This window comes from Lepidochelys olivacea (genome assembly GCF_965140295.1).
Source record: "Lepidochelys olivacea isolate rLepOli2 genome assembly, chromosome: 8".
NCBI classification, from domain to species: Eukaryota; Metazoa; Chordata; order Testudines; family Cheloniidae; genus Lepidochelys; species Lepidochelys olivacea.
This window is the reverse complement of record NC_140418.1, coordinates 79,824,722-79,852,000: the sequence shown is the minus strand read 5'-3', so window position 1 is coordinate 79,852,000 and position 27,279 is coordinate 79,824,722. Positions and strand designations below refer to the sequence as shown.

Below are 27,279 nucleotides of genomic sequence, written 5' to 3'. Positions count from 1 at the left end.
GAAATGTCACCTCCTTGCAGGAAGTTAATCAGTGAGTGACATGCACAGATCAACTACCTGCAGGTCTTTACACATGTTCTCTAATACAGTAACCTTAAATAATGGTCTCTGTGACAGCAGGCCAACAAGTCCTCCAAGCAATTTCTTTAATTTCTGTATTTTTAAGAGACAGACTAGCCCTTAGTACAGAGCCAGGATGGTACAGTGTCTAGAAAAGAAAAAGATTGGGTTGGCCCACATCTTTTGGTGTGGGAAATTTTGAGGGATGGATGGCTCAAATAAGTAGAAATGTAATTTAATTTGTGTATACATTTTATCTGCTAAATATTATGGTCTGTACTAGAAAACCTGATTGGCTTGTTGTGTATTCATATATATCTGGGATAGGCAGGCAGTTTAAACAACTTCCACCCAAGAGAGATCACCTAGCCAAAAAAATAGCCACTGTTTCCAGGGCACCACTACAAAATGTACCTGCATTGTAGAAACAAGGGTTTGAGATGTCAAGAGAACTGATATAAAGCTAGGTGGGAAAGTTGTGAAAACTGATGAGAGTCATTTCCCACAGGAAATCTTCAACTCTCAATATTCTGGGCTACTTGCAACATTTTAGATTATGAATGCCGCCTTTTTTTAAACCTAGGATTAAGTGACCAATATGATTTCTTTTAGATTTGACTTTTTAATCTTTGATAAAGTATATGCATCCTGTTTGAAGTATTAATGTTTTTAGTTTTAGATCCTTTATAATGTTAGAACTGCAGAAAATAATCACTCTTTCATCTTAATTGTTCATTTGTAATGTATTTAAATTTAAACTTTTTTATTAAGGGTAATGATTAAAACATACTGAAGTGTACAACAAACGTCTCTTAAAGCAAAGCAGGTACAAGTCTTGGTTGTCTCTGTGGTCATATGAGTTGATGTTGCATATACAGAAAAGTTCATTTCTTGAATTTTTAAGTCCAGGGTTTTACATTTCTTGCTTCAGGCCTGTTCAGCATTAGCTAATTTGTGTTTGGTTCTGCCTCCCTGGAAAGGCCCAAAATCAGTTCCACATTGTATTGTACTGTTCCACTCTGTTATTAACATTAACATTTAACCTTTTCAGCATCACTGCCTCTTTCATTTTGAGGGTCACTATTATATATTCTAAAGAGATTAGATTAATAATAAAGGGGTAATGATCAGTAATCACAATTGGAAGTATATTTGAGCTCACTACTCCTGCTAGGATGGAAGAATCAAAGAAAAAGTCAATCTGGCTGTAGAAGTCATAATGGAATGGAGAAGAAAGTATAATTTACCCTTTCCTCTTTATGCAAGAATCTCCAAACATCCCCCGTTTAAAATTCAGTAAAAGAGCTTTTCATTCCATGGTTGCTATAGAAACAGTACCTACCCTGCTATTAGGTTTAGAAGTCTGTCCAACTTCTCATACAAGACTCTATTGCAATTCCGTACCCGAAAACTAGGGAGGTGAGCGTTACACTTCTGCATTGTTTGAACTGAATCTTAAAAAGAAATTGCTGCTTATAGAGTTACGGCCATAACTGTTGAAAATAGTTGGGTTCTCTAACAAGAGCCCTTTAACAACTGTGTAACTGCCTGAGGTTCAAACACAGACTTGGTTATAGTATTGTCAAGGCCAAGAGTTTAAACTCATGAATGAAACCATTTAAAGAAAAACAAATTGTCTGCCTTCTGATTTTGGGCCTTTAGGTGAAAGTTGCTTTCCTCAATTTGTGTACATTGCAGCTTCAAATTCATTCCTAAATGTGTGGAGCATGCAAATTGAAGAGGCTCCAATTACCAATATCTACCCCTTGGGTGCAGCAGCTGCCATTATATTCTCCTTTGCCCCTTACTTCATCACTGTATCCTGCCTCCCTCTCCTTCTCTGTTCCTCATATTTTTCTCCTACATTCTCTCCTTCTGCTTCTTACTCTCTGCCATAGCCCTCTGCCTCCATCTGAGGTTGTTCAGAATGGTGTAATTAGATTAGTTAATATCGCTATCCCTTTACTATTAGTTATATGCAGTGAAGTATTCTTGGCTCAGCCATTCTCTTGCTAATTTTTTGTTTTGTATTCATATTCCAGCACATGGGTGTCTTGCAGACATGCCCCATATGTGTTTTGATTTAAGTGTCCCATTCATCTATGTCAGAGCTTGAAAAATCCACTCTCCTAATTGTGACGGGCAAGTCATAAGTTTGCTCTGTCAAGTGAGGGAAACTATACTGTTAATTATTGCAGAATTTAAGTTTTGCTTACAAAAAAATTCTGGCCCTTTATAGTGTATGTCTACACTGCAGAGTTAGTTCAGGCTCTAGCCTGAGTCGTTGTTCCTAACCCTTGTCCATCCACAAAGAAAAGCCTCCATCATGGATTTGAGGGTGCTTTAAGCCTGGGCTAGCTGGCATAGCTGAGGATATAGGCTTGAGCTTCAGTTTTTCTTCAGCCCAGGCTGGCAACCTGCCTACTTTTCAGTGAGAAGGCAGGCTAGTCAAGCCTGAGTTCTGTTAGTCCTCTAATCATAACCTACAACTTTACCTTGGCTGTACTTTCTTGTGTACTTCCTCCCTTCTTCACTGGAAGTTACCCACACTGGCTAGCATTTTCATCCCAGATTTGCCTGCCCCATTTCTGCTGCATTTCTACAACATATGAACAGAGATGTTATCCAAGAAATCCATCTCTCATGCTGCCAGTTGGCCAGAAGCTGACACTATCCTTTTGAGAGATCTATGGTGTGATATCAGTAAGATGCATAATTTTGAGAAATGTACCCCAAATGACACTTTTTTTATGTTTAGTGGACAGGAAAGAAACAGGCAGAGAAGTCATTTGGGTGCCCTTCAAAACACTTTGTGGTGTGCAGACTGAATTACTCAATGACATTTTAATTAAAAGTTCTTGCTGCCAAATGCTTTTTGCTTTCACCTTCAAAACTCCAGTTGGAAGTTATTGGAAATTTATTTACTTTAAGTATTGTTCTCACATCACAGCCACAGTCTTCAGCACCATGCTAGGCAGGAGAGAGAGCAAAACCTGCAGATTAATACTTAGTGGCACAGTTTCATGGACTGGGAAAACCATGGGACTGGGAGAACCCAGAAGACTCTTTTAATACAGCACTATTGTGGAGGCATTTATGCAGGCCTAGCATGAGTAAGATTTGCATTGAGGATGCTTCACCCGTGCTAGGCTGGCCTGGGTTAACTCTGCAGTGAAGAGATATCCGTCGTTGTGAAGATCTTAATTTAAAATGCTGAACTGATGCAGAGCTAGCTGTCTTTCTGAGACTATAGATAGCCACAGAGCCCTGCTATTGCTTGTAGTTTTTTCAAGCAGTAACTGCATAAAATTAAAACAATACTGTGGCTAATTTCGCTGCTGCTATTTCAAAATCTTGTGGGCAGCACTGAAACTTACCAGAATGTCATTTTCAGTCTGTTGCTGCTTGGGGGAGCTGAGCACTAGAGCTTGGAAAATCTTAACTCTAGGAAAGGCAGAGACTGAAGTGTTCATGAGAGAGAGAGAGACTCCCCCTCCCCCCAAAAAAAGAACTGGGGTACAGGAGCAATGGGCGGGACTATTTCTGGCAGTCAAATCTTGGAATTAAGGAGGGCTTCAAATTTGAGGCACTCAAAAGACCCAAGTTGATACAGAAGACAGAATTCACTAGCAAGGTTCTCAGGGAAACATTCTTGTGAAACCCTAGCATCCCTTCCTAGCAGCCTGGAGTGAATTCTGTAGTTCTTACAATGGTATTGTCTAAGCAGCTTGCTGGTATGACCCCTGCACATCTTTCATATCAATTTATGAATAGTAGGTGTGTCATAAATATAAAGGGAAGGGTAAACGCCTTTAAAATCCCTCCTGGCCAGAGGGAAAATCCTTTCACCTGTAAAGGGTTAAGAAGCTAGGATAACTTCACTGGCACCTCACCAAAATGACCAATGAGGAGACAAGATACTTTCAAAAGCTGGGAAGAGGGAGAAAAACAAAGGGTCTGTGTCTGTCTGTGTGATGCTTTTGCTGGGAACAGAACAGGAATGGAGTCTTAGAATTTAGAAAGTAATCTAGCTAGATATGCGTTAGATTATGATTTCTTCAAATGGCTGAGAAATTAAGTTGTGCTGAATAGAATGAATATTCCTGTCTGTGTGTCTTTTTTGTAACTTAAGGTTTTGCCTAGAGGGATTCTCTGTGTTTTGAATCTAATTACCCTGTAAGGTATTTACCATCCTGATTTTACAGAGGTGATTCTTTTTACTGTTTCTTCTATTAAAATGTTTCTTTTCAAGAACTGAATGCTTTTTTCATTGTTCTAAGATCCAAGGGTTTGGGTCTGTGGTCACCTATGCAAATTGGTGAGGATTTTTATCAAACCTTCCCCAGGAAGTGGGATGCAAGGTTTGGGAGGATTTGGGGGGGGAAGACGTTTCCAAACAATGTTTTCCCAATAAACCCAGATAAACTTTTGGTGGTGGCAGTGGAAGTCCAAAGGCAAAGGGTAAAATAGTTTGTAGCTTGGGGAAGTTTTAACCTAAGCTGGTAAAAGTAAGCTTAGGAGGTTTTCATGCAGGTCCCCACATCTGTACCCTTGAGTTCAGAGTGGGGAAGGAACCTTGACAAGGTGTCTTGTACATTTTAATTTTCAAGATGTGATTTAAGTACTGTATTTAAATTGAACCCATCACCATGGTGCTTGAGTGCTAACCCACTAATTTAAGGAAGTCTATCCTAATGGGACTAGGAAATCTACAGGTTTACATAGCTAAAAGAGCATGATTTATGGATTGCTAAGTAGTTCTCAGTCTAGTGTTCTTCATGTACAGGTTTGCCTAAAACTCTTACTTTTAAAATAAAATAATTTACTGGCTTCAAAATGGCAGTATGTAAGCAGAAGTTTTTCCTTTAGGAAACCACCATGTGTGTATCACTTCTTTCTAGCCACCCATGAAAATTTTGGAGACTTTCAAGAAAAGACCACCACAGAAGACCCTGATCAAAACTCTAGAAGCCACAGAGCTTTCTTTCATGAGCTGACTAACTTGCCCATACCATGCACCAATCTGACATTGGTTTTTAATTTTTACCAACTATCTTTCACATTGTCAAAACTCAGATATTTGCTTTTATTGAGGTTTTTGTCAATTGAGTTTGGTTTCTATTTAGAGAAGTTTAATTGAAAAGCTAATTCATCTCCTGGGAGACATCCTAATACTTGGCACTTACGTCTGTTTTCATCTCCAAAGACTTTTACAGGGATTAACAAATCCACACTTCAGCCACATGAGTTTTCGAAGTATGCCCATTTCATAGAGGGAAGACTGAAATCGTGAGATTATGACTTGGTCAAGACCACAGCGTGAGTGGGTGTAAGAAGTGGACTTAGAACTCCGGAGAATTCCAGTCCTATATTTAGACCATACCACTCTTCCAGTTGTTACTGTACCATGTTTCACTCATAAAACATTCATATTTATCTGTATAAAGGTTAGCTCTCAGGCAATAAAACTAAGCGATTGGTGTTTCTCACAGAATGAACTAAGTAAATATGTTGTTTTCTGAAACAAGATTAGCCTCTGTACATGTTTGTATATTGTGTCAGTAGTTGGAGAGTAGAGATTTCATAGAATATTTCATTTTATGACACTGATTATCTTTACAGATTTTAAATGATTATATCATAGTCCCGGGAATTGAAATTAAATTGTGTGTTTGATAAAGGGCATGCTAAATGCCAAGCAGAAACTGGCATTTAGCAGAGCAGATGGGGTGTTCATAGTAGTGCTCAGTATTTAGTTTTGATCCGTTTAATTTTTGCTTTCTTTCCATTTTGCAACCCTATCCATAGATTTCCCCTCCCCACCCACCACCAAATGTCTGGCTTGTTGGCTTGTGGGAGTGGGTGGGTTATACTTGAGAAAAACAAATACATATTTCTCAAAGTGTTCATGTGGGGGAGGCAGGGGAAGAAAGGCAGAGTAATTCAAATGGTCATGGTTCAGTACTAGCTGTAGTATCTGAGTGCACCCCCAATGTGTGAGACCTCGTGCCTTCATCTCTCTGAGTGGGATCCCCACGATTCCTCCACTCTTACACCAGGTCCTAGGATGTAGTACTCTGTGTATTCATCGTGCTTACTCCAGCAGGCCTGACTTGGCTCAGGATCTTCAGTTTTTCCCTTCAGGAGCTTGTGACCAGCAGTGAATACAGTGACCCAAATTGTCTCCTTAAAACAGAATATTGTTTAATCTTAACAGGAGGAAAAAAGCATAGCACAAGAGAAAAAGGATTTTTAAAAACCCCAAAAGGATTTGCACACATTTGTCTTACATAAAGTCTTAGGTAGGCCTAGCTTATCTCAGACACTTAACCTCTGGGGGGGCCTGGGTCTCAGTCTGTTCCCGATAAATTGTGTCATTCATTGTTCTCGCTTCCCAGGCATTTGTTAGCCCTGCTAGTCCAAAACCATTTTAGGTGAACTCTGCAGTTGGTCAAGCATGAACATCAAAATGAATATCATTGTCTACAAAGTGTTGGGAAACTGTATATTAGGATCTACCTCCCCAGCTTCCTGAGTGCATTTCCTGACAATCGTGGTATTGAATTAACTTTGTATATCAAACAGCACATATAATATTCATAAATTATTACAGTGCAGCTGAAAATCAGTCTCTCTCTCTCACACACACACACCTTAAATTAGGTTCACTCGTGCAAATCGGTGTTTTGAAGGAGTTTGCTCTATTGTACAATAATGGGACTGAAATTTTTATTGTGAATTATTTTGGTGATATTGCCTTCTATTTCTGTGCTAGCCAACACCCGCTGTACTGCTCATATAAACAGTCTTTAGAACAAGGTAAAGGGCAGAAAAAAATCATACGCTTTAAGATCAAAAGGGACCATCATGATCATCATGTGACCTACTGCACATTGCAGGACACAGAACCTCGCCTATAGACCACAACCTCTGGCTGAGTTACTGAAGTCCTCAAATCAAGATTTAAAGACTTCAAGTTACAGAGAATCCACTATTAATATTAGTTTAAACCTGCAAGTGACTTGTTCCCTGGGCTGCAGAGGAAGGCAAACCTTCCTCCTACCCCCCCTTCGCGATTTCCAGAAGATTACAGTAGTTAATCCAACATAATGCAATACATCTAGTTTTTATTTATTATTATTTATTTGTTATGTAATTGGGTTGGGACTGACTAACTTAAAGAAAAACACTTGATCGCCTCAGAAATTTTGCAAACAGCTTATTTCTATGACTTTTCACTTTCACTTTTTAATGCAACCCTTCTCTTCCTAGATAAGAGCATTTAGCTGTGTGAGTTGTGTTGTGTTTTTTGTGTGTTTTGCTTTAGTACCTTCTACTCAAACATTCTGTGATATAGCATGATCCATTTTCTCTATGTGGGGGAAGACTGGTTCTCCCTGGAGTCTATTCTTTGGGGGGTTAGAGGGGCAGGTTGGAATTAATTTGTTTTCTCTATGTGTTTGTTGTGGAAATGCATAAAACCTTTTTTTTTCTCTTTCTTTCCTCTCTGATCATCTCATCTGTGTGGGTGAATGTTCCTGCAAACCCTTGGTGAACGTATAGAGACCTTTGGTATGCTCATTCTTTCATTAGAGCCCAAAGTCACAGACTATGTTATAAAAACAATGAAGATTTAAAAACCAAACAAGTCCAATCATAACATTGAAAAATGGCTAAAATGTGCACTTGAGGGAAACTTGGAAGTCGTCATTTGATAAATCTGTCATTTTACATGGTTTTGTCACAGCTTGGCACTCCAAAAAGTGATTTTTGTATGATATTTTCCTGGTACTGGCCACTGGTATCAACTCATTAACATGAATGTTGCTTATGTATTTAAAAAACAATACCTACAAAACTTAAATGCATGTGTTGGTGTTCTGAGACCAGGGTTGAAATTTTCAAAAGTGCCTAACACCCATTTTCCAAAGTTTCTTTGACATTTAAGTGGTTAAGTCACACTGACAATCATTTGAGTTTTACTGGGGCTTAGGAGTCTTGGTAGGGCTGGAAAATGGGACCTAGGCTATGTCTACACTAGAAGTGCTTTACCAGTGTAGGAATATCAGTATACTATGCTGGCAAAACGCTACTAGTATAGACGCAGCAATACTCAAAAGTTGTGCTCTTTACCAGTCTAGTAAAATCAACTGCCATGAGCTAAACAAGCTATACTGGTAAAAGCACAGCTTTGCTGGTATAGCTACATTTACAGTAGGGGCCTTTGTGAGCATGTTGGTAAGGGATCACCTCTCTTCACTTTCCTGACCGACATAGACGTCTGTAGGGTAGATATAGTCTTAGGCTCCTAAGTCACTGAGGTGCTTTTGAAAATTTTATCTCCAGATGTTTTTATGGTAGGGGCTTTTTTTTTCAGTTAATTGTAACATATTATAACTTTTCAGGTTTATAGTATGCATATTTAAAGGATAAATAAGTGGGATTTAGAAACTTTGTTTAAAGAAGCTATTCTCGTCGTTGCCTCTGAAGAGAGCAGATGAAAAGTGAGGTAGGATAAAGGTAGAGGATTTATATGGAAGAAGAACTCCTGTTGCCTCTTGGAGTTCTAGGACTGAACAGCATTTTTTCTCATGTTTCAAGCAACTTGACACTCTCTCTCCAGTATGCTATTTTTTTTTAATATTTAGAATGTTTTATTCCATAATTAGAATAACGTAGAAAGGGATGGTTACTTGTAAAATGCTCTAGTTCATAAATTCTCTGTGAAATTAAATATGGAGGAATTTTAAATATATATATATATATATATATATATATATATATATATATATATATATATATGTTTTACACAGACAATGATAGATGCCCTGGAGATATTTAATGAGGCCAACAATGTCCATGAAAGAATATGATTCAGTGAGGAATAACAAAACATAAAATTTTGTTAATTTTTTCTGTCTGCTCTGAAGTAAAGGGGTGAAGCGCTTTATGTAATAATGCTACATACGCCACACATTTTGGTGTCCTTCCAACTACTCAAAACAAAAAAAAACAAAACCTGAAGTATTTGTTTTGCTTTCTTGTCTTTATTAACTTGAAATATTTTTTCAGGTTACTTGAATGTAATTCAAAGTTAGGTTTATAAAACTTGGTCAAAAAGTGATTGCCTTATTCTTCTTTCCCTACTGGGTCAAAGACAATGAGGTGTGAAATCAGATGTTCATAGTTCCTCTTGTAGTAAGGAGGAATTTCATGCCATGGGAAGGCCTACCCATTACTCTCCTTAAATGAGATTAGGCTTCAAAGGCAAAAGGAATGATTTATATTTCCCCCCTTCAGGGTGGATGTGCTAAATATTTTATGGATCACTCACTAAAATATTTAATTTTAGTTTGCTCTAACACTGATTAACATAATTTCTTCATACAAAACTTGTTTTCTAGTTACTGACTATTGTGTTCCTATTTCCATGATTCCTAAAGCCAGGGATAATGTATATTCCTCACCACTCTCATTGCTGGGTTCTTTTAAACTAACATTCTGGGAGAGAAATGAAGTTAGGGATTATTGAATAATTAGTGAGTACTGATTATGCTTCCTTTTAAACAGAGATGCCAAACCTACAGCCTGTGAGCTGTACACTGTCCACCAGAGCATTTCATAAGGCCCGTGGCTGGTTTCAACACAACATACTAATAGCCGATTCTTTAACGTTTTGTCATCATGTTTACATAATTTTAGTTTACACTAATGTATAAATAGACAATACTGAACTTAGAAACAGCCTCTCTAAATACATACAAAACAAGTTGAACTTAAAATATAAATCAATATAGGTGACTTTAAATCTTGTTAAAATATGTAGAATCTGTTTGCCCCACACAAGGTTATGCTTAGGTTTACATGGCCCTCCTGCATAATAAAGTTGGGCACCGCTGCTTTAAACATTGCTCAAGTCTTTAAGACTGTATCTGCTCTGAGGATTTTCTGAATTTCCCCCTGCCTCTTCCCCCTGTGCCAGCAGTGCAGACCAGCCACTGGCATTTTTATCCTAGAGTTGTCTAACTTCAGAACTAGGTGGCATAGTGGTAAAAATACCAGTGGCTAGTCTGCTTTAGGGATCCCACCATTTGCTAGCATTGCTGGAGCTGCCCCAGTACTAGAGCAATGGTAGGAGAATTTTAAAAAATATTCTGTATAGATGAGGCATACCTATTCTTTGAGTAAGCAAACAAAGGAACGTCCTTACTTATCACATGATTGTTTTTAGCCAATCATAAAACAGGATTTTCTTTTTTAGCGGCAGAAATGACAATATCTTGTTAAAATATGTTTCTGTATACTACTCAGAAAATGCTTGATTATGTTGAATTTCTTTTAGAAATTACCGATAGCAAAACTCATCCATACAGAAAACCTACCACTGCTAATCTCATGTTATGTGGAGTGACCCCAAGAAAACAAAATACGCATGAGTTATTAATGGTGATTCTCTAAAAAAGCCCCTGTTTTTCATTGCATCTATAAAATATCCTACACTGATTTGGCTGATAAAGACCTTCTAGGATTAAAATATCTGAAAAGTGATCTTGGATTACAATATGCTAGTGCACATTTTAAACAGTCATCCAGAATTGTACAGTTGCTACATTGCTTTAATTTCAAATGGGAAATTAATTCCTTAAATGTTTATTCTCTGACTGTGGGCATCTCTAATGCGCAGTGTTGTAGCCCTGTGTTTTGTCTGTGCTTGCAATAATGCTGTGCAATTTGTACTTCTGCTTGCAATCAGCCTTTAAATAAAGGTGATGGGGGAAAAAAAGGCAATGAGAACTATTTTGTTCTCCAATTATTGAAAGTATAACTTTTAAAAAAAAGTTTGCCTTAGATGAATGTAGATTATTTGCAAAGGGCAGGTTTTTTCCAGTCATTTTGACAATGCTTAACATCACCTTAAAGACTGCTTGCGTGTACAGTATTGTGGGTCATCTGACTTAAAGTAGATTAAGTAATTTATATAGAAATATGTAGTACTTCAAAAGAGTTAGGGGTCTACTAGAGATACTGTAGAAATCTTAAAGATGCTGGAGCTTGCTTTGTGTTTAGTAAAGGCAAATAGTCTATTTAGTGTACGAGAACTGAAGAGGAGTTTATCATGTACTTTTATTTAAAGCAACCATACTTAATAGATACGTTTCAAACCTCTGCATTACATGTTTAGTGAATTGAACTTGAGAAATTTTTTTTGTATTTTCAGTGAAAGAGTTCCTAGCCAAAGCCAAAGAAGATTTCTTAAGAAAATGGGAAAGCCCCCCTCAGGTAAGAAACTGTGATTTAAAATACAAATGCATTGCATGACTCTTACTGGTAGCTTTTCTGGAAATGAGTTCAGTATCCAGTATTCAGATACGACTGTGGTGGACACTGCAGAAAATCGAAGATATTTTTCAGTACAAAAACTGTTGAGGGAGTGTGCATGCTAAGAATTTAACACCATTATTTGTAATTGCAGTTGAGATCAGCAAAGATGCTTTGGTTGTTGGTCTCAGAAGCTTGGGAAAGAGCATTTTTAGTGATAGGTTACTTGCTATGAAATTCATTCTCACTGACAATTTGATAGTTTGAATCTTGCCACTCTTATGACCTATTACAACTGGCTTTTCGTAACCGGACACGTTGGTATATCCTGGACATTCCCCTTGGAAATTTCTCTCCTGGTTGGTAATCCTTTGGTTTTAGGGAGAAATTTCCCTCTTAATGAGCGAGATTGCATAGTATATGTTTCCTATTTGGAGAAAAAGTTGTAATTTTACTTACTTTTCAAATAGCGTTCACATATTGTGGTGATAGATATCTTTTATAAATGTGTTCAAATATGAATTCTAGACAATGTATGAATGGTAGTTCCTCAATACATTCCCACATAGAATTCTCTTTAGAACTTAGTTGTGGAAACTTGATGACTGTAATCTTTTGCAGGTTTTGTTTTCTTTTTTCTTGTGTTAACATCATGATCTCCTTGCAGCTAAATTCCCACTGCTTGCTAGATACCATCTTGATAACAATATTTCTGTCATTTTAAAACATAAATTAAATTAAATCCCTTTCTATTTTAATGCAAGCACTATTACAGTTCTCTCAATCCAGTTGTTCATTGTGTGAAATTATATTAACATTAGTTAGCGCTCTAGTTTGTTTTAGCTGTGACAGAAGAAATTGCATCCATCCTCTTTAATAAATGACTACATTTTCCATCACTAAGTGTCTCTGTGTACCAAAACTGTAATAATTATTTATTAATCTGTTATACTTTGTTGTGTTCATGTAGAATACTGCTGGCCTAGATGATTTTGAGAGACAAAAAACCCTTGGAACAGGATCATTTGGACGAGTTATGTTGGTGAAATATAAATCCACAGAACAGTATTATGCTATGAAGATACTGGATAAACAGAAGGTTGGAGCATTTTATAATTATACTAATTTGTGTGGTTAAAAACTGTCTTTGCTAGCAGAGAGCATGCTGTTCATTGAAATCATTGTGTGTGGTCTGAAAAATTGTTGTATCTTATTATTTTCACTTTTCATGCTGTTACAGTGGGTTTTAGCTGGCAGTTGTGCCTCTGACAGGAAAATAGAATTGTTGAGCTTTTTTATTTTTTTTAACAACTCTGCGAGAGAATTACCTTGTCCTAAGGATTCAATATTTTTTTAAAAGCATAAGTAAAAAATAAGTCCTGCAGTCTAGTCAAAGCATAAGACAATTGTACGTGGATGATCATAGTTCATTCCCTGGCTCTTTGGATTTGTAGTGTTTTGAAGAGAATACGTTTGGTTCACCCATCTTTTTTTTTTTTTTTTTTTTGTTCATTGTCCTATTGTCTTTTCTCTCTCTCTTTTTTTTTTTAATTGTGTGGATTTTTTTCTCTTTTTTTTATAACCTATTTTGATTAGGACTGTGAATTAATTGCAGTTAATACCTGTGGTTAACTTAAAGCAAAATTAATGCGTTAATCGCATATCTTTGGGCAGGGTTGGAGGCGGCGGCAGGAGGGCTGTGCAGCTCTGGAGGTGGGGGAGGAAGGGCTAGAGCAACCCCAACCTGCTGCTTCCTGGGCAGCGGGGAGTCTGGAGCAGCCCCAGCCTGCAGCTTCCTAGGCAGCAGGGGATAGGGTTGGTAGGCGCCTGGTTTTCAACCAGAAAATGGACCCTGGCGGCTCCTGTCAGCACAGCTGACCTGGCCGTTAAAAGTCCAGTTGGCCACAGCGGCCAGCTCTGCACGGCTCCTGGAAGTGGCTGGCATGTTCTGCTGGCTCCTAGGCACAGGGGCGGCCAGGGGGCTCTGCACGCTGTCGCTGTCGGCAGGCACTGCCCCCGCAGCTCCAATTGGCTCTGGTTCCTGGACAATGGGAACTGCAGAGTCGGCACTTGGGGTGCGGGCAGCATGCAGAGCTCCCCTGGCTACCCCTGTGCCTAGGAGCTGGCGGGATATGCTGGCCACAGCGGTCAACCAGGAACTATGGCCAACGGGAGCTACCGGAGCTACGGGAACCATGCCTACGGACGGAGGCAGCGCATGGAGACCCCTGGCCATCCCTGCACCTAGGAGCTGGAGGGCCATGTTGCCACTTCCTGAGAGCTGCCTGATGTAAGCACCGCCCATAGCCTGTACCCCCTCCTGCACCTGAACCCCCTACCTTAGCCCTAAGCCCCCTCCTGTACCCAAACTCCCTCCCAGAGCCTACACCCCTACCCACTGTCCCAGCCCAGAGTCCCCTCCGGCAACCCAAACCCCTCATCCCTGGCCCCAACCAGAGCCCTCACCCCCTCTTGCACCCCAACCCCTGCCCCAGCCCAGTGAAAATGAGCGAGTGAGTGAAGGTGGGGCAGAATGAGCGAAGGAGGATGAATGGAGTGAGCAGTGGCAGGGCCTGGGGAAGAGGTGGGGGAAGGGTGTTCAGTTTTCTGCAATCAGAAAGTTGGCAACCCTAGCCAGCGGGGAGGGGCTGGAGTCCTGCTCCCCGAGGGGGGCTGAAGCCCAGAGCCCCCAGCCCTGAGCTTACATTTGAAAATATAGAAACCCCCCCAAAATTTAAATAAATGGTGTTCTAATATTATTTAATGTTGTGATTAAAACTGATTAATCATGATTAATTTTTAATTGCTTGACAGCTCTAATTTTGATTATTTTCTTGGGTTTTGCCCCCCCCCCCCATTTCCCCACTCAACAGAAGGCTGCATGTTGCCAGGACAGGTGAGCTTAGTCCCAAGGGAACAAAGATGAGCAGCATGGGCCAGTTGGCTGTTGTTTGGATGTGGAGCCCTTTACGCATGAGCTACTCCTATGTCTTGCTGGAGTTTTGACTATTGGGGAGGCAGTCACTTTCAAAGGAGTTGTCTGCTGTTTGTCCTGTATCCAGGGTGGTGCAGGTTTCACTGCTACACTGCTCCTGCTCTGCCCCCTGAAATAGTCTGGTATCACTAGATTGGGTAATCCTATACGTGTGCAAAATAAACCATATATATTGTACTGGCACTAAATTTTAAAGAGTAAAATTTTCAAGTTCAGAGAATTTGACACATAATTTATTAACTAGATATTTCTAAGAAGAGATTTTGTTTTGGCATGCATCTGATTAAATATATACCATGTGTAGTACTCTTTGCTTACTACAATTAGTACTATCGACAGTTCAAATAGAGTGTAAAGAAGATCTAATTGATTGTTTCTTGTTAGGTAGTTCCTACATTTTTCAATTACGTTTGTGCAGGAATGTCTTTGCTTCATAGCAGCCATTAGCAACGATGTTTCACAGAATATGCTAAAAAGATCATGTTAAAGTACAGAAACAGCTGATTTTAAAGATAACGTTTTTGCTTTTAATTATCTTCTGCTCAAATGTAACTGACTAGGGTTTAGATGGAATCTACTCAAACATTCTTCAGCATAAGCAAACTGTATTGTGCATAGCAGTGGTTCTCAAACTTTTGTACTGGTGATAAGTTCAACACCCTTATTGATAATGGGTATGGAGATTCAGTACCCTGTCACTGTTGCAAATGACTGCCATTAGGTCAGCTGGGTGCATTGTAATGGATGTGTGAAATTTGCCCCATTGGTTCCTGTGCTCCAATTTTGGTGATCTAAAAAGGCCTTCAATTACTAAAGATATCCATTAACCATGATTTAAGAATTATAAACTCTCTTAAAATTTTAAGGAAGGAAATTCTAAATATGACTTCGTATTGTTGTTGTATCAGAAAGCCTTTCATTTAGCCATGTGTATCTACATGTTTCACATTTCAGTTCAACTTTAATATGTTTATTGGAAAACCCAAGATGTTCTGTTTAGACTGAAAAATTTAAAGATTGTTTGTTTGTAGGTTGTCAAACTGAAGCAAATAGAACACACACTGAATGAAAAGAGAATATTACAGGCAGTGAACTTTCCTTTCCTTGTGAGACTGGAGTATTCTTTTAAGGTAAATATTTTGAAAGCAGTTGCTTCAAAATGTGAATGAAGTATATGCTCAAATTTTAGATGTGTACAGATAACTTTCTTGCTCAGTCTGTAAAGCCATTGCACTATAATGCAGTTATGATAAAGTACATCACATCCTCCTAAGAATTATTAATGCAAAATTAATTTTCTTCTCTGCCATGGGTAATATAAAGTATGTGTTTTGTGTTCAAAGTACTAAGTAAATTATGAGTAATATGCAGTAATTCATGCTTTTGGTAAAATGTACTTTGCATAAAACCTTTCCATGAAGGGACACTATCAAATTGAAATGTAGCCAATTATTTTTGTGTTGTGTTAGGCTTTGCATTTTTTAGTGTAATTTCTCTCATCTCTTTCAGTCGTAATAATCTAAATGATAATTGTAAAAATCATTAGTAAAACTTTCAAATAGAAGTAACATTTAAAGTTCATGCTGTCCCTTTAACTGTGTACTCCTGGGGAGAATTATGCTAAAGCAAAAAGAATAGGTCTTTCTCCATCATTCTTCTTTCCACTATCAACACCAGCCTATATATATAACCAATAAAGTACGTGTGTACGTTACATGAAGAAGCACGTTATCTATTTTGTGTGTGTGTTGGCATTTTGGTTGTATTTGAAAAAGACTTAAGACCTTGTGCCTCTGCTCCTATCTGCTAAGCTAAAGCTTTTTTTCTCCTTCAGGAGAATAAGGGCTTGTCTATACTACACAATTTGTTGGCAAAAGGCAGCTTTTGTCAACAAAACAGTGGAGGTATAAATCTCCTCCCACTGACAAAACTCTCCTGCTTTGATGGCCAAGTAAAACCACCTTGACAAGAATCTTTTGCGGCAAATTTAGATCAACAAAAAGTCAGTGTAGACCCTGCATTCATTACATCGCCGTAAGTGGCCTCCAGGAGGTATCCCACAATGCCCACCATGACCACTCCGCTCATGGTTTTGAACTCTGCTGCCCTGCAGCCAGCTACACAGGCATGTGTTCCCTCCACTTTCAGGGCCCCAGGAAGTTTTGAAATTGCTCAGCGTGGAAAGCTATTGGCAGAAAGCACACTCCTGACTGGACGACAGGGAAGTGGGTGGATCTCCTTGGTCTGTGCGGAGAGGAGGCTGTGGCAGTACTCTGAGGGAATCACAGAATCAAACATTAACATGGAATCCTGCTCTCCCTGGTACTAGGACCACAGTGGCAGGCAGAGTGGGCTGCTGCTGAGAATAGGGGGGAGAGACTTGTGCTGTGCAGAGGTGAGGACTGATGTCAGGGTGTCCCCCTTCCCCCACCAGTATACTAGTCTCCACTGAACTGCAGTGGAGGGACAGGGGGACACTAATTGTCTGTGCACCAGCTTCTGTCTCAGGACTGGTTGTTTCTGGCTGCTGTCTGAACGTATAGACAGCATGCTGACACACTCACTCTCCCCCAACACACACTCTGTCTCTGTAACTCTTGTCACACACACTCACTGTCACACACTCACCCCCCCCACACCCCCACCCACTTATGTGGGCTTCTTGTGTTAGTGTTCAGTAGTGTCAGTTTGGTCATATTACCGAGTGCTACTTTAAAAAGTGGTTTAAAGTGTGTTACTTTTCGGGCACACACGGTAATCATTACAAGGTTCATAGCATGTTGCAAACAAACAATGCCAGGCTCAGTACACTACAGCAACACACATTACTGTGGCTCAGTCTTAATATGCTCCTCCAGCCGAATAGCCCACCTTTGGGCTCCTCTTACAGACTTGTGTTCATAACGCGCAGCACAATACTGAATAGCAGTGCAGGATCCATGCTTTCTGACAGAGATGATTGGGTTGCAGGTTAGCAGGGCAGTTGAAAAGTGGTTGTCAATCTAGTAAGATGCCGATGGAATGACAGGATTGAGAAGCTGTCATCATGTGACACTGCGCTTGCCCCTGCCCCCGTCAGGCCTTGCAAAACTTTTCCCAACGCTCCCTGTGTCCAGTTGCACAGTGGGATAGCTACCCACAGTGCACTGCTCTCTGTGTCGATGCAAGAGGTGCTATTGTGGATGTGCTCTATCGACACAAGGAGCATAGTGTGGACATGAAACAGCAGTTTAATTACAGTGGTGGCTGTCCATCGGCATAACTTGTGTCAACAAATCTTGTAGTGTAGACAAGTCCCAAGATTCAGTAAGTATCGGAGAGATCCATGTTACACATTTTGCTTGATGACCTTTGAAACATCTGTGACATACTCTAAAATGAGGCAGACATACAAGAAATAGAAGCTAAAGAGAATATGAGGGAACTTAATGTTATGATCTTGTTAATCAGGTGACATTCTAAATTCCTTCTTTTCAGATTATTTTAACCACAGGTGCCTCTTAACTATGAAAAGTGTGTGTATAGATGGGTGGTGCGCAGTGTGGGGTGTATGCTTCGGAAGCATGAGCTTTCCAAGAGTCAGTGACATGTCAGCATCTTGGGAGTTGGGGATGCCCTCTCTATATTAGAAAGACCTTCAAAACTGAAGTGAAAATATAGTTGAAAACTAGCCATATACCCCACGTGAAATTCAATATAATTCCAATTATCCAAATTCCCTTTATCTGATAATCCTAGTTATCTGAATCCACAGCATGTCCTGTGTTAGTGAACAGCACTTCTGTTTGTTCAAATGTCCCGTTATTTGAAACTTTTGGGTGCCCCCAAGCCATTCAAATAAACGGGCGCATGCTGTATATTGATGAGCAAAGGAGAACTTGAAAATAACATGAGAAATTTTCAGCTTCCAGTGGGGAGGAATCTTTCAGAATAACTACAGTTACTTTAACAACAATCTTTATGCTCCATTTGGAAGAATTTTTTAAGTGCGGCAAACATTGTCTGCATGTATGTTTTGTGAGACACATTTATATATCTTATGGAGCATGGCCCTAATGAGAATAATAGACATACAAAAGTGTAGGGCTGGAAGGGATCTCAAGAGATCATGTAGTCCATCCCCCTGCACTGAGCCAAGGCCCACTAAATCTACACCATCCCCAAAAGGTAAAAACAATGAGGGGTCCTTGTGGCGCATTAGAGACTAACAAATTTATTTGGGCATAAGCTTTTGTGGACTAGAACCCACTTCATCAGATGCATGGAGTGGAAAATACAGTAGTAGGTGTGTATATATACACAGTACATGAAAAGGTGGGAGTTGCCTTTCCAAGTGGGGAGTCAGTGCTAACGAGACAATTCAATTAACAGTAGAATACCAAGGGAGGAAAAATCCAGAACCCTGCCTTGTTGAGCCAGACACGCTAGTTTGCTGCAACACAGACCCAGGTCTGGTCCACGCCCCCAAAGCTGCAGACTTGAACGAAAAACTGCTTCAGGACCCAGATACCCAGTTCCCAATGGGATCCATTCCCAAATAAATCCTTTTTATTCTGTATAAAGCTTATACAGGGTAAACTCATAAATTGTCCGTGCTCTATAAAGAGCGATATGCCCAGCTGTTTGCTCCCCCAGATATTAATCACTTACTCTGGGTTAATTAATAAACAAAAGTGATTTAATTAAGTATAAAAAGTAGGATTTAAGTGGTTTCAAGTTATAACAGACAGAACTAAGTAAGTTACCAAGCAAAATAAAACAAAACACACAAGTTTAAGCCTATTACATTTAAGAATACAGGTAAACTGAATACAGGTAAATCTCACCCTCTGAGATGTTCCAATAAGATTCTTTCGCAGGCTGGACTCCGTCTTAGTCTAGGCCCAATCCTTTCCCCGGTACAGTTCTTTTTAGTTCCAGCTCAGGTGGTAACTAGGGAATTTCTCATGACTAGCAGCCCCCTTTGTTCTGTTCCATCCCCTTTTATAGCTTTGGCACAAGGTGGGAGTCTTTTGTCTCTCTGGGCCCCCACCCCTCCTTCTAAATGGAAAAGCACCAAGTTTAAGATGGATTCCAGTACCAGGTGATATGGTCACATGTCCTGTGAGACCCCAAGCCTCCATTCTTCCCGGCCTGACTCACAGGAACGCAGGAAGGCTTACAAGTAAATAGCCATTTACAACCAATTGTCCTAGTCAATGGGAGCCATCAAGATTCTAAACCACCATTAATGGACCACACTTTGCAGAATTACAATACAGAGTAATACTTCATATTTCCAGTTTTAATACAAGAATGATACATTCATACATATAGGATGAACACACTCAGTAGATTATAAGCTTTGTAATGATACCTTACAAAAAACCTTTTGCATAAAGCATATTCCAGTTACATTGTATTGACGCTCATTAGCATATTTTCATAGAACATATGGCGTGCAAACGTCACAGTGGTGTCTGTGTCCTCTGTCTGACTTTTCCACCAACTACAATGTTGTTTTGTGTTGAGTATGTGGTTAGAGATTAATCTTTTACTTCTTTAGTAAAAAGTAAAATGTGCTTTACTTGAAAAATTGTTTTCTTTAGAGATTCTAGAATGTTGAATTCTTAATATTTATGTGTATCTTTTTATTTGGTGTTTAGGACAATTCTAATTTATACATGATTATGGAATATGTCCCTGGTGGTGAAATGTTCTCACATCTAAGAAGAATTGGAAGATTCAGGTTATATACTTAATTAGATTATTCCTTCAGAAATAAAAATCTAAAATTTCTAGTTAGTGTATTTTTTTCTTAAAACTGTAATCATTAAGGAATAGAGATTTAATTACATAATATGGGTACATGCATTTTAATTTTTCCCCTTGTCAGTGAGCTGAAATCATGCAGTGAAAGTCTCCTAATTACATGTATTAGTTTGCAATTAGTTAATGTAGGCTTTCATAATCTGTACAAGAGAGAATCCTGGGACTAGTGTATAGATTGTTGTTGGCAGTCTTTTTGGTTTCCAAAAGTCAATGCAAAAGACCAAGTGGAATGAAAACATTATCTTGCAACAAAGCAAGAATTAAATAAACAGAAAGATTTATCCTATGGAGCACGTTATCCCCTTATCTTGCATGTGCAATTTTAAATGTTATAAATCCTTGAGGATTGAGATTATGGGTATTTGGATACTAAAATCTTGTTGCTTGCCTTTGTTCTTTTTCTATCACATAAATAACCAGGAAACAATTGCTTGATATTTAAATTGTCTACAGCTTTAAGATTGTGGCGTTTTATATTGTAACTCCTTAAGGCTATTGTTAGAGGCATAATAATGTTTTAATTCATTGCAGTGAACCACATGCACGGTTTTATGCAGCTCAGATTGTGCTAACATTTGAGTACCTCCATTCACTAGACCTCATCTACCGAGATCTAAAGCCTGAAAATCTTTTAATTGACCAACAAGGATATATCCAGGTATGATGCTGGTGAACATATATATTTATATGGTTTATATATTTGAGAGTTTTGTAGTATGCTGGAAGTTGGGTAGTTCCTAGGAAGTGCATCTATGAATTATGGGCAGTCACAAACCTTGTTGAAGCTGGTAGATGTGACAGTCATCTTCCATTCAGGCTAAATGAGGGAGTGGTTAAATGTCCTATGTTTAGTAATGGCTAAAACAGTAAGAAGCCACTGCCCAAATCTCTGACCATCATGGGAAGGCTGGAGTAGGTGCTGAGCTATGCAGTCTGAAAAGTTTGTCCTTGGGTCTGAATGCAAGTGAAGGGGTGAGTATTGTTTGGTGGAGCTGTTTGTGACTGTGAGCCAGAAACGGATGTGCCAACAGGAAAACAAGCAGAGAGCCAGGAGAGACAATAAGTGAAGCACTGGTGACTTGGCCTTGAGAGAGAACCAAAAGAGAGCTTTTTGGGCAAAGTTCTGATTGGGAAGAGCCTTGCAATTGTGAGCAAAGAAACTGTCTTCTGTTTGATTCCTACTGTGTTTAAGGAAAGAGAACTTTATGCACATTATTTGTAAATACACAGGATGGCATCAGAGAAATAACTCACTATCATCAACTTCTCCTCCTAATGGAAACAACCTGCAAGACCCCATATATTGGCTAGCCACTCAGGCTAAAACGGCGTAAAAGCTTAGATTTATGCAAATGTAAATATTTGAATCTCACAGTACAACTGTTGAACTCAAATAGCAAGTTCTTGACGTTTCAGGAAAACTCCCATAAGGCACCTTCCACATACGTCTCAAGATTGTTAACTGTGCAATGCTTCAAACAACATAACTGCAAATAAAAATTCTCTTGATAAGTTTGATTAACAGTGTGACTGAAATTATAAAACAGAAAACCTTAATAGTTTGTCCACTCAGCCTAAAAGCACAAAAAGAAAAGAACAAAGATCAGTGTTTGTGATTTGGCTATTTTCAGTAAAGTCTTCGTAAGAGCCATCTGTCTTTGCAAGAGAGAAGAATATGTATTTGTCTTATACTGAATAAGTGGTTTTTGGATCATCATAAATGATTTTTTGAGCAGTGGCAAGTCAGATAATTTTATTATTATTATTATTATTATTAGCATTAGTATTTTTCCTCCACCAAAATAATAATAATAACAACAAAGATATATGCCCTATTTATGTGGAAGAAGACTGGAACTTTCACCTACATAAAGAAATACCTTAGTAGCGGAGCTATGGAAACATTCCTCTTCCATTTAGCATCTCTTTGCACCTAAAGGAGTTTGTATTGAATAGTATATAATGTCTGAGAAAGTGTTTCAGAGGGATTAAATCAGAAGTTACTATCATCTGAAAAGACCTCCTTTATGATAGCTTACTTGATTACATAATGTTACATTGATGCTGCCAAAAGGGTACATATAATCCTTATGCAATTTTGCAGTAAAAATCTCCCAGATTTTCAAGGAGTTGCTGATCTCTTGACCAGCTGTTTTTTTTTTCTGATCCAGTTGTCGAGTTATTTATGGCATCTACAGAAGTTGTGATCCATTTATCAATAATCACATTTTTCAACATTTTTAGCTATATTTAATAAAAAGACTATATTTATATTTAATAAAAAGTAACAGTAGGGAGTAACATTTAATACATGTATAATTCATCTGTAAAATAATAATCCATGCTTAGCTCTCATTGCTTTGCATTTTTTTAATACAGTGGCTTGTGCTCAGGGTGGAGTACCTGCCATATCTTTCCTTTTTTTAGTTTTATCAGTATTTTCATGAGTTTTTGTCTGAATTAAAGGATCAAAATAACTGGCTAAACAAGATGAAGTCTTATACCATATTGAACAAGTCATAAATGGTGAATTGTTTCTGTGGATGAAGATACTTTTCAGAACATCCTCGTAATTGAAATTTTTTTTAAACTACATTTAAAAATAATTACAAGTACTTTTCTTTGTGCTCCAGGTCACAGACTTTGGGTTTGCAAAAAGAGTAAAAGGAAGGACTTGGACGTTATGTGGAACACCAGAATACTTGGCTCCTGAAATAATTCTCAGCAAGGTATTTCAATATATATATCTTGAGAATAAGCACGGTCTTGTTGTTCAGGCCTGACATTTGATCCAATTTAACATTATTTATTTAATAATTGGCATTTGAGGCAGCTGCAGTAGTTAGGCACCTGTGAAAATCAGTCCCTGAATTACCAGTCCTTAGTAAAGTACACAAAATGCAATCATCTATGTTAATTAGAGATTATTAAAAAATACTCCAAATTATCTCTTAGTACATGCTCTTAATGCAACCTTGCAAAATTCTGTTCTCACATTTGCAAGTAACTTTTTGCGGGGCAGGAAGCAAATTATAATTAGGTGAGTTTTTTTCACTAGCATTTTTCATAAGTGTATGCCAGTTTTGCCTGCTCTGGTATATTTTCATGAACTAGTAAAATGAACTAGTAAAAAATTCCAGAAGGTAACCAGACCTGCATACTGGATAAACCAACAGGTATTTAGGAATCACCCCACTGAGGGAGTGTTTCAACCTGCAAGCATTATGCATTAAATCTTCTTCTTTTTTTAAAAGTCTTTTTAAATATAAATAAAAAATTCAAATGTGACACTACTCTTTAAGCATAACTGGCTTATCTCACATCATCTCTTTCTTCAAATAATAAAACAAGTATCTGAATGGAGAAGGTATTATTATAATTAATACTTGGCTTTTATCCATATATCTCAAAGTGCTTTACAAAGGAAAGCAAGTATCATTATCCCTGTTTTACCGATGCCCCCTTATTACACAATATCTTATCTATTGTCTGTAAAAGTCAGTCGAAACTACTTGTAACCTTCCAAGGTCTTAGTGCAGGGTGATGGTTCTCTTGAAACTGTTGGTGGTGATAATAGTTCTTAGTCGTTGTATCTTAATACACTTAACATGTAAAGCAGCACAGGAAGCTGCATTCCTTCCCCTCTCACTTCAGTATATTGATATCAATTTTTTCAGGGAGGACATTGAAGCTTGAGCTCAGGTCCTGGTAAGATCTCAGAAAAAGAACGTATTTTTAAGTGTACTGTTTGTAAATGTATTTGTAATTTAAGTAATATATTTTTCAGAGTAAACCGCTTTTGTTTAAAAAAAAATGTTTTTCAGATAAATTTTAAGTACAGGTCAGTTAATAGATGAATCAATAAAAGCTAAATAACTAAATATTTTAAAACTGGTTTCTATTAAAAGCTTTGAGAGGTTCCATTTTAACTTAACTAATAAGTTTTAAGATACTAAAATAATATGAAGAATGAAACAGAGTATATACATTGCTAGAGGAATGATTGGACTCAATGAAATGTCTTTAATTTACTCTGAAACTAAGTTTCTTTCAAATAAAGACCTGGGTCTCAATATTTCTTCTCTGTGGGTGGGTTGCTGTGTGGGTGCTATTTGTGCTTTCTTTTGGGTGGGTGGGTTGTTGCACCTGTGCAGAGTCCCATTGATTTCACTGGGGCTCTGCCAAAGCACAGCAATCTGTGCAAGAAGTTTCAAGAACTGAGCCGTGAACTTAATCTCATAGTGCATCATCCATGTGTGTTTTAAGTCTACTACAAACTGGAAGTCATGAGGCAATTAATTTTGAACTATTCTGTTTTAATGTTTTATACTAATACTATATATTTTGTATTTGTAAGTGTAGAGGAACTCTTAAATCTTATTAGCTATGATAAAACAGTAATATTTCCCCTTTATCTCGCAGGGTTACAACAAAGCAGTGGACTGGTGGGCATTAGGAGTGTTAATCTATGAAATGGCCGCTGGATATCCTCCATTCTTTGCAGATCAACCAATTCAAATTTATGAAAAGATAGTTTCTGGAAAGGTATGCAAAAACTGTCTATTTTTAATTTTTTTTGTACCATTGTCTTTGCATAGCTTTTCCTGTAACCTGATTATCTACTGAGTGGATCCACAATTCACTGATTTATTAGAGGTTGAGCGATTTAGATACAGAATTAGAAAATTCCAGTCCATAACATGTACTTTTGAATCCATGGATATCCTTACTGCAATAATAATTTTTAAAAAGTGCATACATTTTTTTAACTCTCTGAAATATTGCTGTGTTTAAAGTTTAAAAACTCAGATTCTTGCAGTCCCACACCCTGAATTTTATGTTTTCGTGTTTAAAAGAAAATGGCGAAGTAATCCTGTAGGTATATGTCACAAATCCACAGGATTGATGCTACACCCCGAGCTTTGAACAGTCTCTAGTAGGCACCTTCAGTGTGCCTACTTCTGCACAGAGTAGGCCACGTGGCCTCACTGCCTCCTTTAGACTGAACGTCTGGGGCTCCAGCACTCCTGTTTCACGCCATGAAGTCTGCTGATCAAATCCAACTGAGATAGACTCAGTTGGTCCCTGGTAGAGACTTGTGCATTCTTCAGGGACTAATGAACCTCACCAAGCATTTGCAGTGACACCCAAAGTGTTGTCAAAACAATGGGGTTTATTAGTCAACACTGCAATGGGAATCCTTAGGTTAGCACAGAGAAAGGAAGGTTAAAGCATAGCCCATTCCGGTTAGCCTAGAGCTCCGCCAAGTTGTAATGAGCCCCATTGTTCAAGTTCTGTCTCTTTCTCAGGCCTGGTCTGTGCTACAGAGTTAGGTCAACGTAAGGCAGCAATCAGAAATTTGGAAGAGGGTGGCAGTTCCAAGAAGAAAAGGGAGGTTCTGTGTGAGAGAGAAGATATTCCACAAGCAGTGGACCCATAAATGGGGAAGAGACTTCCTTCCTGTGCAGACATTAAAGAGAACCAATTTAAGCTATTCAGTCAGTGGAACCCAGTATTCATGACAAAGACTGCAATGAAATAGTGTTAAAGGGACAGTGGAGATGAGGTGCATTTTCTCCGTTTATGGGGGAATGCCCCAAAATTAATCTTTGGGGAACAGATATAATTTAAAATAATCAAAATTATGAGGTTTCATATGATTAGGCCAATATGCATCAGTGCAGGAGCTTTTTTTCTCATTCAACTCCATGTGGAGAAACAAAGTAAAAATGAACTATGAGGTAAGAAATTCTTAGCAGTTTTACTTTGCTGATCACTTGCTGACAGGAGTTATCTATGGGGAAGGGAAAGGGGAACAACTGAACAGTTTGTGGGAGGCAGCAACATGTGAGACACGGTAAAAAAGAAAAGAGAAAGAAGAGGATGGCCTATTAGTAGGGCCCTACCAAATTCATGTTCATTTTGGTCAATTTCACAGTTATGGGATTTTAAAAATAGTAAATTTCATGATTTCAGCTTTTTAAATCTGAAATTTCATGGTATTGTAATTGTAGGGGTCCAAACCCAAAAAGGAGTTGTGGGGGGGAGGGGTCGCAAGGTTATTGTAGGGGGGTTGTGGTACTGCTACCATGACTTCTGCGCTGCTGCTGGCGGCAGTGCAGCCTGCAGAGCTGTGCAGCTGGAGTGTGGTGGCTGCTGGGTGGGAGCCCGGCTCTGAAGGCAGAGCTGATGCCAACAGCAGCACTGCAGAAGTAAAGGTGACATGGTATCTAAGGTGCCACAAGTACTCCTTTTCTTTATGGTATGGTATTGCCACCCTTACTTCTGTGCTGCTGCTGGTGGGGAGCTGCCTTCAGAGCTGGGTGCCTGGCCATCAGGCACCACTCTCTGGTCGCCCAGCTCTGAAGGCAGCGCAGAAGCAAGAGTGGCAATACCATGACCCCCCTAAAATAATCTTACAACACCCCCCTGCAACTCGCTTTTGGGTAGGACCCAATTTGAGAAACAGGGGGAGACCAGATTTCATGGTCTGTGACACGTTTTTCATGGCTGTGAATTTGGCCTACTTATTAGGCTGGTAGACATTGCCATGATGTACAGCCATATCACTTCATTCAGTGAGCTCATCAGATCTCCTAACTTAAACAGGTTTAACTGGTTCACCACTTGTACAAAAGACCTTGAGGGGAACCCAGGTGGTGCTGCTGATTCAAATACTGGCATTCCTCCTTCTAAGTCAGTGTGGAACCAATGTTGTAGCATGGTGTTACAGAATATTGCTTCTGATGAGTCTGTCTTTTGGATGAAATATAAAATTGAGGACACTTGTGATTACTAAATTTCCTGTGGCTCTTCCTGTAAAAATAGGTTATTAATTTACTTGGTTACATTTTGCCTAAAGTATTGACTTTTAGAATGACCACAAATGTCAATAAATCTCTCTTTACTGAAAGATTCTTTAAACTGCCTATTCATTAAAGGTTTCAGAGTAACAGCCATGTTAGTCTGTATTCTTAAAAAGAAAAGGAGTACTTGTGGCACCTTAGAGACTAGCCAATTTATTTGAGCATAAGCTTTTGTGAGCTACAGCTCACTTCATTGGATTCATTAAATATTCATTAAAGATTTATCTT

The 27,279-nt window shown here is 38.7% G+C and overlaps 1 protein-coding gene across 4 annotated transcripts in view; it reads left to right on the top strand.

Moving 5' to 3' along the window:
* Nucleotides 1-27,279, top strand: part of PRKACB (protein kinase cAMP-activated catalytic subunit beta) — a 122,599-nt gene that overhangs the window by 73,785 nt on the left and 21,535 nt on the right. For all 4 annotated transcript variants that reach the window (XM_084635947.1, XM_084635946.1, XM_084635944.1 and 1 more), the window contains 7 exons: nt 11,279-11,340; nt 12,350-12,478; nt 15,406-15,504; nt 20,020-20,102; nt 20,717-20,843; nt 22,819-22,914; nt 24,608-24,730. In XM_084635947.1, coding sequence (XP_084492073.1) covers nt 11,279-11,340; nt 12,350-12,478; nt 15,406-15,504; nt 20,020-20,102; nt 20,717-20,843; nt 22,819-22,914; nt 24,608-24,730 — 719 coding nt within the window. The remainder of the gene's footprint in view (nt 1-11,278; nt 11,341-12,349; nt 12,479-15,405; nt 15,505-20,019; nt 20,103-20,716; nt 20,844-22,818; nt 22,915-24,607; nt 24,731-27,279) is intronic.